This window comes from Oryctolagus cuniculus, chromosome 15, assembly GCF_964237555.1.
Source record: "Oryctolagus cuniculus chromosome 15, mOryCun1.1, whole genome shotgun sequence".
In the NCBI taxonomy this organism is placed as follows: domain Eukaryota; kingdom Metazoa; phylum Chordata; class Mammalia; order Lagomorpha; family Leporidae; genus Oryctolagus; species Oryctolagus cuniculus.
This window is the reverse complement of record NC_091446.1, coordinates 52,417,749-52,430,613: the sequence shown is the minus strand read 5'-3', so window position 1 is coordinate 52,430,613 and position 12,865 is coordinate 52,417,749. Positions and strand designations below refer to the sequence as shown.

The 12,865-nt window shown below is 39.1% G+C and overlaps 1 protein-coding gene across 11 annotated transcripts in view; it reads left to right on the top strand.

Moving 5' to 3' along the window:
* ANK3 (ankyrin 3) overlaps positions 1 to 12,865 on the top strand; it is a 353,783-nt gene that overhangs the window by 327,331 nt on the left and 13,587 nt on the right. For 4 of the 11 annotated variants that reach the window (XM_051823298.2, XM_051823297.2, XM_051823296.2 and 1 more), the window contains exons 41-42: positions 994 to 1,084; positions 3,809 to 4,190. In XM_051823298.2, coding sequence (XP_051679258.2) covers positions 994 to 1,084; positions 3,809 to 4,190 — 473 coding nt within the window. Of the gene's footprint in view, positions 1 to 408; positions 718 to 993; positions 1,085 to 3,808; positions 4,191 to 5,920; positions 5,972 to 8,547; positions 8,635 to 12,865 lie in introns of all 11 variants that reach the window. The other 7 variants (XM_051823304.2, XM_051823303.2, XM_051823306.2 and 4 more) reach the window with 3 other exon arrangements.

Here is a 12,865-nt window from a genome sequence, read left to right as displayed (position 1 = left end):
GGTCATTAATTAGGAAAATTGGTTTCTTGTGGCTTTCTGTATTCAGTCTACCACAGTATGAATTTTGCATGCTCAAAGTAGGAAGCTAATAAATTTAGCTGTTAACTAAATGTATCTTAAATAATCGCTAACTTAGTTGGATTAAATTAGTCTGCACCTTTAAGCTCCTATATTAAAATTACAAAAACCGATAGAAGCAATTGATATTAGTGTTCCATTTTATTGTAGTTTGCACTAGGCTTTTTATTTCATTGTATTGCATTTAAGTGAACTAAACCAATAAATTTGTCAACATGATTCTGTATTTCATCATACATTCTCATACTTGATCTATCTTGTCATTCCATGTGTTTTTGTTTGTTGTATTCTAATTCATTCCAGTCAGTCCAAATGTACTGTCTTCCATAGGTTATGCTTCCCTTCAAGTGGAACTGGAAACCCCCTCAGGCTTGCACTACACACCACCCACCCCTTTGCAGCAAGATGATTTTTTTAGCGATATCTCTAGCATAGAGTCTCCCCTTAGAACCCCTAGTAGACTGAGTGATGGGCTAGTGCCTTCCCAGGGAAACGTAGTGCATGCAGCAGATGGACCTCCGGTCGTAACTGCAGAAGACACCTCCTTAGAAGACAGCAAACTGGAAGACTCAGTGCCTTTGACAGAGATGCCCGAAGCAGTGGATGTAGATGAGAGCCAGTTGGAGGATGTGTGTCTGAGTGAGTATCCTCAATACCTCGGAAGTTTCCCTGGGGTCCCCGAGGATGGTAAAGCGGCAGAGCCATGGAAGCAGACTAGCGAAGTGGCAGTGAGCTGTGAGCAGCAGGAGAAAGGAAAATCTGGTCCTGTTGAGGAGATGACGGAAGAAAAGCTCAAATCTCTATTTGAGGACATTCAACTCGAAGAAGTAGAGTCTGAGGAAATGACAGAAGAAAAAGTACAGGCTATTCTTAAACGTGTTCAGCAAGCGGAACTGGAAATGTCTTCAATTACAGGTTGGCAGAACGAGACATCCGGCGGAAACGTAGAGTCTCCCGCACAGGCGCGAAGAATCGCTGGTGGGTTACTCGATCGGCTGGACGACAGGTATGGCTCTGTGGCAGGGAAAGCAAAGTGGAGCGCAGGTTACCTGTGAGCAGTGTGTTGTGAATGCATGCTTTTTAGCCTTGACATTTTGTAAATGACCATTCTAGTTTGGGGATACTACTCGATTTTAGAGTTGGTTCCTTATGCCCATCTGGTGGGAGAAGATTAATTTAAATTCAAATTATGCTCCAAACTAATGACAGCCTGGAGTAAAAAGGAAAAGATTTTACATACATGCCCAAGATTTACACATTGCCTTTCATTTGGAAGACTACTCTACTCTAGTTTATTTGCATTATTCTTATCGCATGGCTAATAATTAATGTTCATTCAAAATAGATAAAAATCCAGGTCTTTCAAAATTGAAACATTTATAGTGTGTCCTAACTGTAAAAATGCTTACATGCAAACAGAATATTAAATTACAGGCTACGAAGATCAGTTCAACCTTATCTAGTAATAACTACTCTCAAATTTTTTTGTTGATTTCCTTTCTTCCATGCACATTCTTTAGAATGTCAATGCTGGAAATGCAGAGAAGCCAAAGAAGAAAGCTAGGATACTAAGAAAAATACTGCCAACTTTGTCCCTCTATTGTTTACATATAGAATGTATTTCATCATTTTAACATGTAATTTTTTCTTAAATATTCATTTATTTGAAAGACAGAAGGACAGAGAGAGAGGAGAGGGAAGGAGAGAGATCTTCCATGCAGTTGTTCATTCCCCAAATGACTACAACAGTCGGGGCTGGGCCATGCTGAAGCTCAGAGCTTCATCCAGGTCTCCCACATGGTGGTACGGGCCCAAGTACTTGAGCCGTCTTCTACCGCTTCCCCACAAGGAGCTGGGTTGGAAGCGGAGCAGTTACACAGCGTTCACGTGAGATGCCAGCATCATAAGCAGAGGCTCAGCCCCCTGCTCCACAACACCAGCCCCTGAAACATGTAATTCTGGACTCCAAATACCGTGACCATGATAGACATTTATTTATAACAACAATAATTCCCTGATTGTAAGTCAGGCCCTGCTATAGAAAGGTAAGATCCAGTGTTCCTAAGGTGTTGGTTCAAATCCTACCACTGAGGGGTAGGCTCTGTGATTTAGGAGAATTTCTAAGTAGTAAGAACATCACTTTGGTCATCTCTCTACTACTTTCCTCCAACAGGTTTACCAATCAAAAAGCAAGCATGTATCACGCCTCCCAAATGATTGGTGCAAATAGTAATCTCTTAATAATTGGCATTACTTTCATTTATGCACACATTATTGCTTCAGTGGCAACTTGTGATAAACTTTCGGTTGGATGCAAAAGAACTCATGTTGTTTCACGACCCACTTCTAATATTTTCATGCCACTGATAAGCTCTTGTTCAGTAAAATGTCCCACAAGGAGAGTTAATATAATTTTCCAAAAAGGGAGTTTATAAAATTTTCAGAGAAAAACTTTCTAAACTCATTTTGAAAAATGGAATCATCAGTCAATTCTATATACAGCCCACCAAAGAGACAGCTGCACTAAGAGTGCTAGCTTTGATTCTATATTCTAGAATAGTCACATAATTCATAGTTATGTGTCAGGAAATAAACTTAGATATTAAACTGGTTGAAATTCCTTATTTTGTATATATATATAAAACATATATATATATAGGCTCTGTCTGTAAATTACATATGCAAAATTCTAATGAGTTACCCGGTTGTTCTGTTAAAATAGGAAAATGCCAGTGACTTTGCCCCTCATATTAGCGTATGTAGAGTAGAAGAACTTAGGCAAGCAGTGTGGACTGGCTATTTGGGGAGTGAAACAGTGGATGGAAGACCTCTCTCCCTCTCTCTCTCCCTCTCTCTACCTTTCTGTAAATCTGCCTTTCAAATAAAAATAAATCTTTAAAATAAATAATCTAAACCTGATTTAAAAGACTATGTATGGGTATCATATAGATTATATATACCTATGAAACATTTCACTAATTACTGTGCTTCTGCAGGTGTTAAGCAGAAATACAAAAACAATACATATGTTACGAAATGAATTGTCTATACTGAAACTAGTAAGAAAAAATTAGAAGTTGAAATGAAGGGTTTTAACAGTTAGGGCAAACAGTCTTCACAGTAAGCAGAAGCAAAGGGTGTGCACCAAGATGATCCCCTGTGATATCAGCAGAGGTCAGGATTGGAGAAAGCTGGCAGTCAACTGAAGCTATCGGTAGTTGGGAAAGCAAAATAGTAGGCGCCACAATTGAAAACGTAGAAAGTACCGAACTGTGGACTTCTCGCAGAGTTCAGAGTTCACCAGGGAACTCTATCACAGGACTCACTGAGGAACATCATTTTTTTTTTTTCTTACTAGTGATAGAAAAGGATGTTGAGGTATCTTCCATTTTTAGGTTGATAGAGTGGGAAACTCTAGATAGGTCCAGGAACCTCTCTGGATCACTTTTCAAGATGTAAAATCCATGTACTTGTAGAGCTGCAATTAAAAAAAAAAAAAAAGATGACATGATGGCTAGCCAGGTTGAGGGGTCCCTGGAGCCTGTGCACACCTGCCTGCACCCCTACCCGTGAGAGCGCCTCACATTTTAAATCCTGTGATTGGATTTTTCATGCCCCTCTATGCCTTCAGGAGTAGTTAGAAAATATGCTTGCTGGAAACTCCGAGCGGCTGAAGCCCCTTTGCAGCCACATGTTGCCATTGTAAATTTGCACATTTTGCCTTTTGCAGCCCTGACCAATGTAGAGATTCCATTACCTCATATCTGAAAGGAGAGCCTGGGCAATTTGAAGCCAATGGAAGCCATGCAGAAGTCACTCCAGAAGCAAAGACAAAATCTTACTTTCCAGAATCCCAAAATGATATAGGGAAACAGAGTGCTAAGGAAATTCTCAAACCAAAAATACACGGATCCGGTCGTGTTGAGGAACCCGCATCGCCACTAGCAGCATATCAGAAATCTCTGGAAGAAACCAGCAAGCTTGTAATAGAAGAGCCTAAACCCTGTGTGCCTGTCAGTATGAAAAAGATGAGTAGTAGGACTTGTCCTGCACATGGCAAGCCGAGGCTTAACCTCCACGAAGAAGAGGGCTCCAGTGGGTCTGAGCAGAAGGTACGTCATCCGGGCATCCAGCGTGCCCCCCTCCCCGAGTCCCTCCCTCCTGGTGCTCTGCTTGTTTTGCTTCCTCCTGTAATCCTGGGCTCGAGGTCCTTTCTGTGACAAGAATACAAGCATGTGCAGTTGCAGCATTAATGGTGGAGGTGAGGAGTGTACTGAGCAGAAATCATACTTTGGTTTCCTGGGTAAGAAAAAGGACTGTTTCTTTAGTCGTCTTCAGGAAGGAAAATAACCCCAGCAACATTAAACAACTAATTTAAGGTGCAGGATTGATTTTTTCTGGGATACACACTCCCACCTCCGAATCCAGCCTACTTCCTTTCAGGAGGAAGAGAGGGATTTTGACCTTCTCTGCTTCTGTGGCATAAATGATCTGTAGCATTTGCTCCATCTAAGAGTTCTATGCTATCGCTTCTCGGCCTTCTGACTAAGATCAAGTGTAAGAGTTCTATGCTATAAGGTGTGTCTTGAAATGATGAAACCAGTTCCCATGCCTAAAGCGAGGTAGATGGACAGCCCTTACAGATTTAAAGTTAGAAATGTCACTTTTATAATTCTTATATCCAGGCTGATAACTGTCTTGACATTTGTTTCCAGTAATTTTTAGATCTTACTGTTATAACATTATTTGTTTTTTCTTTCCGCTTACATGTTTTTTGTGGTTACATCAACTAGATTTATATGTATTTCTACCACTGTTGAAGTAAAAAATGTATTTTACGTGGAAATTATGGCTCACAGATGGATGTAAGAAAGCAGAAATGAGCTCTACTCCTATTTCCTACATTGTTCACTCCTTTTTGTACTGTCAGTTTTTGTGCGATACACAGAATCATGTGTTTGGAATAATGGTACTTGGAGTTTTGTCTCAGCTTCACACCCATTGCTATTTGGGGAGGAAAAAACAAGTCTCCTAAAATAATGAGTCCAGGACTACGGTGAGATCTTGAACAATGTGTAGTGCACTCCCAGTCACTCAGAAGCTAACTGCAGACTCATTAACTAATCATACCCTTTCCTTTTCCCTTCTGCAGACTGTTTTCCTGCTTCTCAGATGGGAAAGTGAGAGGAAGTAAAATTTTAATCCATCTCTTTTTTTCCACTTGAACTGAAGGTTATTTTTGGATATTATATAAGCCAATGGCTACCATCACCAATAATTAAACTTTGAATGAAATGATTCGTTGCCAGTTTTTAACCTTTTGAGTATTTCTTTAGGCCTTTCTTTGGCTCTTGACAAGTGAAGTTTTGAATACTGATTTCTATCTTTGACCTGACCTTTTTAAAAATGTGCCCACAAAATATAGGGTGATATTCTACCTAGGAAGATTTATTCTGCAAAAATTTCTTAATAAACAACATGGAAATTCTTAAATGACTATGCAAATGTAGTAAAGTGTGTGTGTATGAACATAGGTATCACCTACTGTAATAAAGAGGGTTGACATGGAGAGCATCAGTAATGGAGGATACTTACCATACAGAAATGGCTTTCAAGATTTCCTACAAATTTCTGCATTCCGTGTTGGTCACCTGCCCTAGTTTAATGCGTAAATACTTCATGGCCATAAAAATCCACAGTGAAGATAAAGCTTCTGAGAAACCCCAAAATGTTCAGAATTGTGTCTCTTTTGGCTACATCATAGTACAGTGGCAACTAACTCGTTCACCTGATTGATGTATGATCTCAGAAAACAGCCCATTTTTATCCCCTAAAAAATCAGGTCAAAAGTCCGGGTGCAGCTCTTACGCGGATGACGGCCTGCTGCTACAAGGTAAAATTCTGTTTTCCACCTACTCCCATGTAGCGACCAGTGAGTCTGAGCAAGGAGTACTGAGCAACTTCTGTTTGGTCTCAGAGTTTCCAATTTGTAGAGCATTCTAGTTGATAATAATAAAAAATAACATCCTGACCCTGCCGTTCTACCACTGTCTTCTCTCTACCCTTGGCCTTCGGCTTAACAGAGACTCCAAGGAGAAACTGGAAACTACTGCACTGACCAAATGGTCACTTTCTGTGCATGGGGCTGGTCTCAGATGATCCCCCATAACTTACGATGGAACGGGCATCGTATCTGTAAGGAACCACTGTCTTGCTTTTGAATTTACCCAAGTGAAACCCTTCCCCCCAGTTAACATGCCTTGTGTGGATAGCTCAGATCCAGTTTTTCCTTTTACTTCATCCAACCTCTTGGTACTGGAATGGAAATGAGTGCTTGTTTCGTTTTGTTCATAGGAATTCCTCTTACATTTTTTCGTTGTTCTGAGACATTGCAGAGTTTCCTTTCACAAAACCTAGATCATTCTGAAGGTCTTGAATTTACTGGGCTCTCCTGAAAAATTTTTAAATATAATAGGGAGCTCAGTTTTCAGGATCTCACACCCTGCAAAGATATTAGCTGCTGTTTGCTCATTTGTTTGGTTTTTCTTTTCAAGATTTATTGATGTATCGACAGGCAGAGTTACAAAGAGAGAGAGGGAGAGACAGATCTTCCATCTGCTCGTTCAGTCCCCAAATGGCCATAATAGCCAGGGCTGGGCTGGGCCAGGCTGAAACCAGGAGCCAGGAACTTCATCGGGGTCTCCCACGTAGGTACAGGGGTCCAAGTAGTTGGGCCATCTTCTGCTGTTTTCCCAGGCACATTTGCAGGGAGCTGGGTTAGAAGTGGAGCAGCCGCTCATATGGGATCTGGCGTCATAGGCAGCAACTTAACCCCACTGCACCACAATGCTGACCCCTGCTATTTCCTTTTCAAATCACATTATTTAGCAGGGTATTTTGCCAAGATGAAATTTCTTACTGAACTAAGGTTTATATTATTACAAAACTTTAAAATACTTCTATATCTTTGGTTAAAAAAAAAAGGCCTAGTTCATTGTTGATTCAATTAACATTTGTAAATCGATTTATCTAGCACTTTTGCCTCCTAAAGCATTTTTCAGTATTTTTACAAATGTTGAGATTCATTTTCCCATAACTCTTTTTTTTATTTTAAAGATTTATTTATTTACTTGAAAGTCAGAGTTACACAGAGAAAAAAGGAGAGGCAGAGAAAGAGAGAGAGAGGTCTTCCATCTGCTGATTCACTCCCCAACTGGCTGCAACGGCCAGAGCTGTGCTGATCCTGAAGCCAGGAGCCTGGAGCTTCCTCTGGGTCTCCCACATGGGTGCAGGGGCCCAAGGACTTGAGCCATCTTCTATTGCTTTCCCAGGATCATTAGATTTGGGCTAACTAGTAAACTTGGAAACCATTTTCAGAATCCCACCACTAAAGTTTAGGAATAAAATTATTCAGTAAATACTCTTCTCCATGCCATTATAGTAGAAATTAAAGAGTTCACCTTTGAATTATAACCTATTGACCACTTGGTAGTTGTTCCCAATTCCTACCCTTATTTTAAAAATATACATATATATTCTTATCTATGAAATGTGCTACTTTATAATTAATTTAATAGCAGTTCTTTAAAAATACTTCAATCTTCCACATGCTGCTTTTTGATTTAGTTAAGTAAACACTTACTGGTAGCAATTATGCTGATAAAATTATCAAATTTAACCAAAGATTAGAAATAGCATAGGTCTTTCTAAAGATTAGATTAAATGTAGCCCAAACTACAGGGTTATGTGTTCAAGTTTAAAAAAAAAAAAAAGATTTAAAATGGAAAACAAATTTTTTTTCAAGCTCATAATGGCATGTAATTTGATTCCAGAAGTCTTTATTTTTTAAAAATTCGTCATTTAATTACCTTGCTCTTTCTTTTTAAAGATTTATTTATTTATTTGAAATAGTTACACAGAGAAAGAGGAGAGGCAGAGAGAGAGAGAGAGAGAGAGAGAGAGAGATCTTCCATCCAATGGTTCACTCCCCAATTGGCTGTAATGACTGGAGCTGCGCCAATCTGAAGCCAGGAGCCAGGAGCTTCCTCTGGGTCTTCCACGCAGGTGCAGGGGCTCAAGCACTTGGGCCATCTTCCACTGCTTTCCTAGGCCATAGCAGAGAGCTGGATCGGAAGAGGAGCAGCCAGGACTAGAACCGGTGCCCATATGGGATGCCGGCACTTCAGGTCAGGGCATTAACCCGCTGTACCACAGCGCCAGCCCCACCTTGACCTTTTAACCTGCAAATATGTGTAGGTATGTGCACTCACACAGAGCAATTTTACTTAGAATCCAACCCAAATATTTTCTCCCACTGCATTTTTTTTGTAAGATTCTTACAAGTGTACCTCATGATTTTCCTTAGTGGGGAAAAAAAACAGCAAGTAAATATAATTCTTTCTTGATTTCCCTTCTCTGAATATCTTTTGTTTTAATGTGATAAAATTATACTACAAATGCATTTATCAGGACTGGAAAGGCAGTGAGAGCGAGTCGAGCTCAGAGGAAGAACACAGAGTCACTACCCGAATTACTCGCCGGCGACTGATTTTAAAGGTATCCTGCGGCCAGTCCGCTGTGGTGTACTGCTGCCTTCTCAAAGTCCTTTCAGCATGCTTGCTAGCTAAATGACTGTGTTTCTTTGCACACTTGAAAGATGATTTAAGAAAAAAGAAAAAAAGCTGTGTTGCATGGTACTGAGGATTCTGTGTAGCCTGACTGACATGTAGCCATTGTAGTTTGATTTGAGAATTCTTGGCGCTTCTGTCTTGCTTTCCTTGGAGAAGTGTTGTGAGTGTGAATAAAGATTCTGTCTTGGGAAAGACTTGGAGCCACAGGAACTATAATGAGCTTTGAGTTGAAATTAAAAATGAAAGAAAAAAATGGAAAAGTTTCGTTCTCAGTCTCTAATTCCTACTACCTAAGCAATGGCTGAGAATTTGATGTGATAGCCTCGCATGAATGTATGAGATGTGACATAAGCCAAGCAAAAACTTCTGAAATAGGTTTTTAACTTTTATTAACATAAAAGCAAGATAGTTATATTTTTAACTAAAGGGAGTCATTTTTACTGGGAAGGAAAAAAAATCCACCATATTATAGTAGCATTGAAAATGCTATGAATAAATATTCTTTATTCTCGCCACCAAGGCCTTGTGACGCACTAGACTTTATTCATGGCGAAGTCCAGTAGACTATTTCTCCAAGTCTGCCACCTGCCTGCATCACTGTTAGACAAATCTTTCTGGATGTTCAAATAATTGAATGCAAGGTAGGAAGCTATTCTAAGTGCACAGGCTTTAGAATATGCTGCAACTTAAAGCATCTTGGTTGGTAGCTCTAGAGAAAAATGGAAGAGAACGCTCTCTCAAAAACCACCTGCCAATCTCATCCAATCCCCAAGCGTTAGGAGAAGCAGCAGAGAGCAGAAAAGTTGGCTTAGGTATCTCAGATTTCTTAATGCAGCTGCTTTGTGCTTTTCCTGAGACTGAGAGAGAGAGAAGAGAAGAAACTGCCAATCCTGCTTGAGTAGAGTTTGTCCACTACTCTGAAAACATTAGAGAAGAAAACAAGTCCTTATCTAAGTTTTGAGTGATTCCCCAAATCAACCATGAGCTAAATAGCATGTTCTCAAATAGCATGAATTACTTTTCTCAAAATGCCACGTATATGAGTCAAAGTATTTACCATTATCTAGCTATCTATAAAATCCATCAGTCACTTCTCATATGTTAAATTAATTAAACCATACATATTCTTTTCTCGAGTTGTGCTATTCCTGTAATCAACATCTCTAAGAAATGATATTTTAAAGAGAAACTTCTAGAAAAAGCACCCCAGACATTACTTTGTAACTTGATTTTTATGCTTAACAAGTGACATACTCATGTCGCTTCCAACTCTGCACCATCACTCTCTAACAGCTGCCTGTTCTACTCGCAGAAGCCGGCTCTCCTCCAGCTCTTCCAGAACAAATAAAAAAGTCTACCTTTCGCTAGACTAAATCAGACATTTGGCCTTTCAGCCCAAGGCTTCCTGTCATTGCTGGAAACTATTTGATGGGGCTGGAATGCTGGGAATGCGACCTACTTCATGGAGGCTGTCCAAGCCTGGAGTGAACCAGCACAGTTAGACTGTTTGCCATGGGACTCCTCTTAGCACTTGGTGTCTGAGCACTGAAAACTATTTTGGGGTTGCTCCATCCATCCCACAGCTACTTTGGGTTGGGAAATGTCTCCAGGAGGTGTGCTCAGCATTCCATTGCCACAGCCAGGGCAAATCTGTCTTGCAGGGTGAAAACATAACTTTAGGATTTTTCTCTTTACTTTTATACGTTAGATCCATTCATTTTTATGAAATTTATTCTACATTTAATATTTTCAAATTTCTATGGAGTCAAGTTAACGAATCCTCCCATTTGTCATGAGACTTTAAAATTTTATTGGTACTTTCATTTCTTTCTACACAGTTTGATAATATCACAGTGGTTTCAAATGCTTAGAGCAGTATAAATTATGACCATTCCTGTGAGTTTGTTTATCAGCTTAGCAAATCCAGTGATTGAAAAGGTAAAAACTTTAAATTCACTTACACCCAAACTGTTGTGAAGTTTGGTAAGATGCAAATAACTGCTTTTTTAACTGGAGATAATGCATAGTACAAATGTATTTTCATTTCTATTTTGCAATGTTTTTACTGGCTCTCCAGGTAAGAGTTTAAATATGTTTTTCCCCAAATCAAGCAATTCAGAAGTAGATAAAGTTTTATCTACCCATCCTATTTGCCAGAGGTAATGATCTTTCAGATTGTTTCACATGTAAATACTAATATATCTAGTATATGCATACACACATCCTCAGCTAGTAGTTTCTTAGACTATAAAAATGTGTTATACGCTACATATTACTTAGTAGCTTTTTGCAAAATATATCATGTCCATTCTTTTTTGGAATCCTTAATTGTTAACGTGTCCCTCAAAACAAACTGATACATTTCATTTTGATATTCATTCAGCTTACTCAAAAACCCAAGGAAAGAAACATAAAAATTATAACATTCAATGTTTATAATAGGCATCCAAAATAAAGTAGTTAGTCTTCATTAAGGATGCCACCAGAGATGAAAATGCAATCCCAAATGTGCTGTAATTTTCCACTGAAATGGGGGATAGAGGGAGTTGGGTCAGTAAGACAGTGGAGGGGAGGGGTTGTTTACTTAAGAACACAAACTATTTTTGAGAATTTTAGGTACTAAAGTGAGATTATTCCGCCCTATTAAAGAGAAGCCTCGGAGCTTTCCCTAAGGTGAAACATGGTTTGTAATATATTTTACTAAATTAACGATGGATGAGTATTTTCAAAACATTTCATGACTCCTTACCATCTTTCCTATTTATCTAATCAACTTCTATCTAATCAATTCTCCCAATGTAGTGAGTTTCTACATCATCAATTTATTGTGACCTTATGAAAGCAGTTATTGACTGTATTTAATGGTCATGTAAGACAATGACATACCTTACCTTTAATACTATATATAAGTGCTATCAATTTTCAATATGAAACAATGAAAATGCCTACATTCAGAATAGTTCCAAGCAACTGTTGTGGCTTGTTATTTATAAACAGGACTTTACTCTTCCTAAGGCTAATAATCTAAAAAAAAAAAAAAAAAAAGATTTTATTTACTTATTTGAGAGGTAGAATTACAGGAAAACAGAGGGAGAGACAGAAACATCTTTCATCTGCTAGTTCACTCCCCAAATGGCTGCAATGGCTGGAGCTAGGCCAATCAGAAGCCAGGAGCTTCTTCCTGGTCTCCCATTCCAGTACGGGGGTCCAAGCACTTAGACCATCTTCCACTGCTTTCCCAAGCCATAAGCAGAGAGCTGGAACAGAAGAGGAGCAGCCAAGACACAAACCCACGCCTGTGTGAGATGCTGGTGTTGCAGGCAGAAGCTTAGCCTACTATGCCACAGTGCCGGCCCCTCATTATTCTTATCCCTACTTCACATTCCTTTCAGAGACTGTCAAAACAACTTAAAAATCAATTCATTCAGAATGTAATCCAATAGAATTCTATTTTGGTGCATTTTCCAGGGATCCTTTAACTTGCTAGCCCTCAAAACTGGACATCCCTCCCCCCCCCAAAAAAAAGCCCACAAATAATTCATAATTCATTCCTGTTTAAACTATAACAAAAGCTTTCATGAATGTTTTCCCTGTCATTATGCCTTTTTTTTTTGAAAACAAAATTGTGTTTTTATCCAAATACATGAAGCTAACTAGAGGAAATATAAATTACACACCCATACAACACCGTTATAGATGTACATGCATTTAAACATGAGACTCCTACCTTTTTCCAATTTCCTTCCCTCTCTTGACTACTTGAAAATTAGTCACAAGATTACAGATGAACTAAACATGAGCAGCAAGAAGCCATTTTGTTTTATTTTCTTCCCAGCTATCCACGGAGAGGTAAAGTGAATCACGGGTCCCAACCCCTGCTGTGACCTATCTACCCACAATCTATAACAACACAAAGTCACTTTGCCATCAGAACAAAAAAAAATAAGGGACAAAATTTTGTTAGCAAAACAAGATGATATTTTAGTCTTCATTCTGGAACCACATTTCTACCAGTTGTGACATGGGACAGTCACAGAATTTTCTCACCATTGGTCAGCATTCAGAAATTACCAAAGCCACTATTTTTTTTTAATGTCTATCTCACTGAAAAAAATTGGAATTCCGGCTGTCTCAGGAATGCAATTGTCTTTATGATC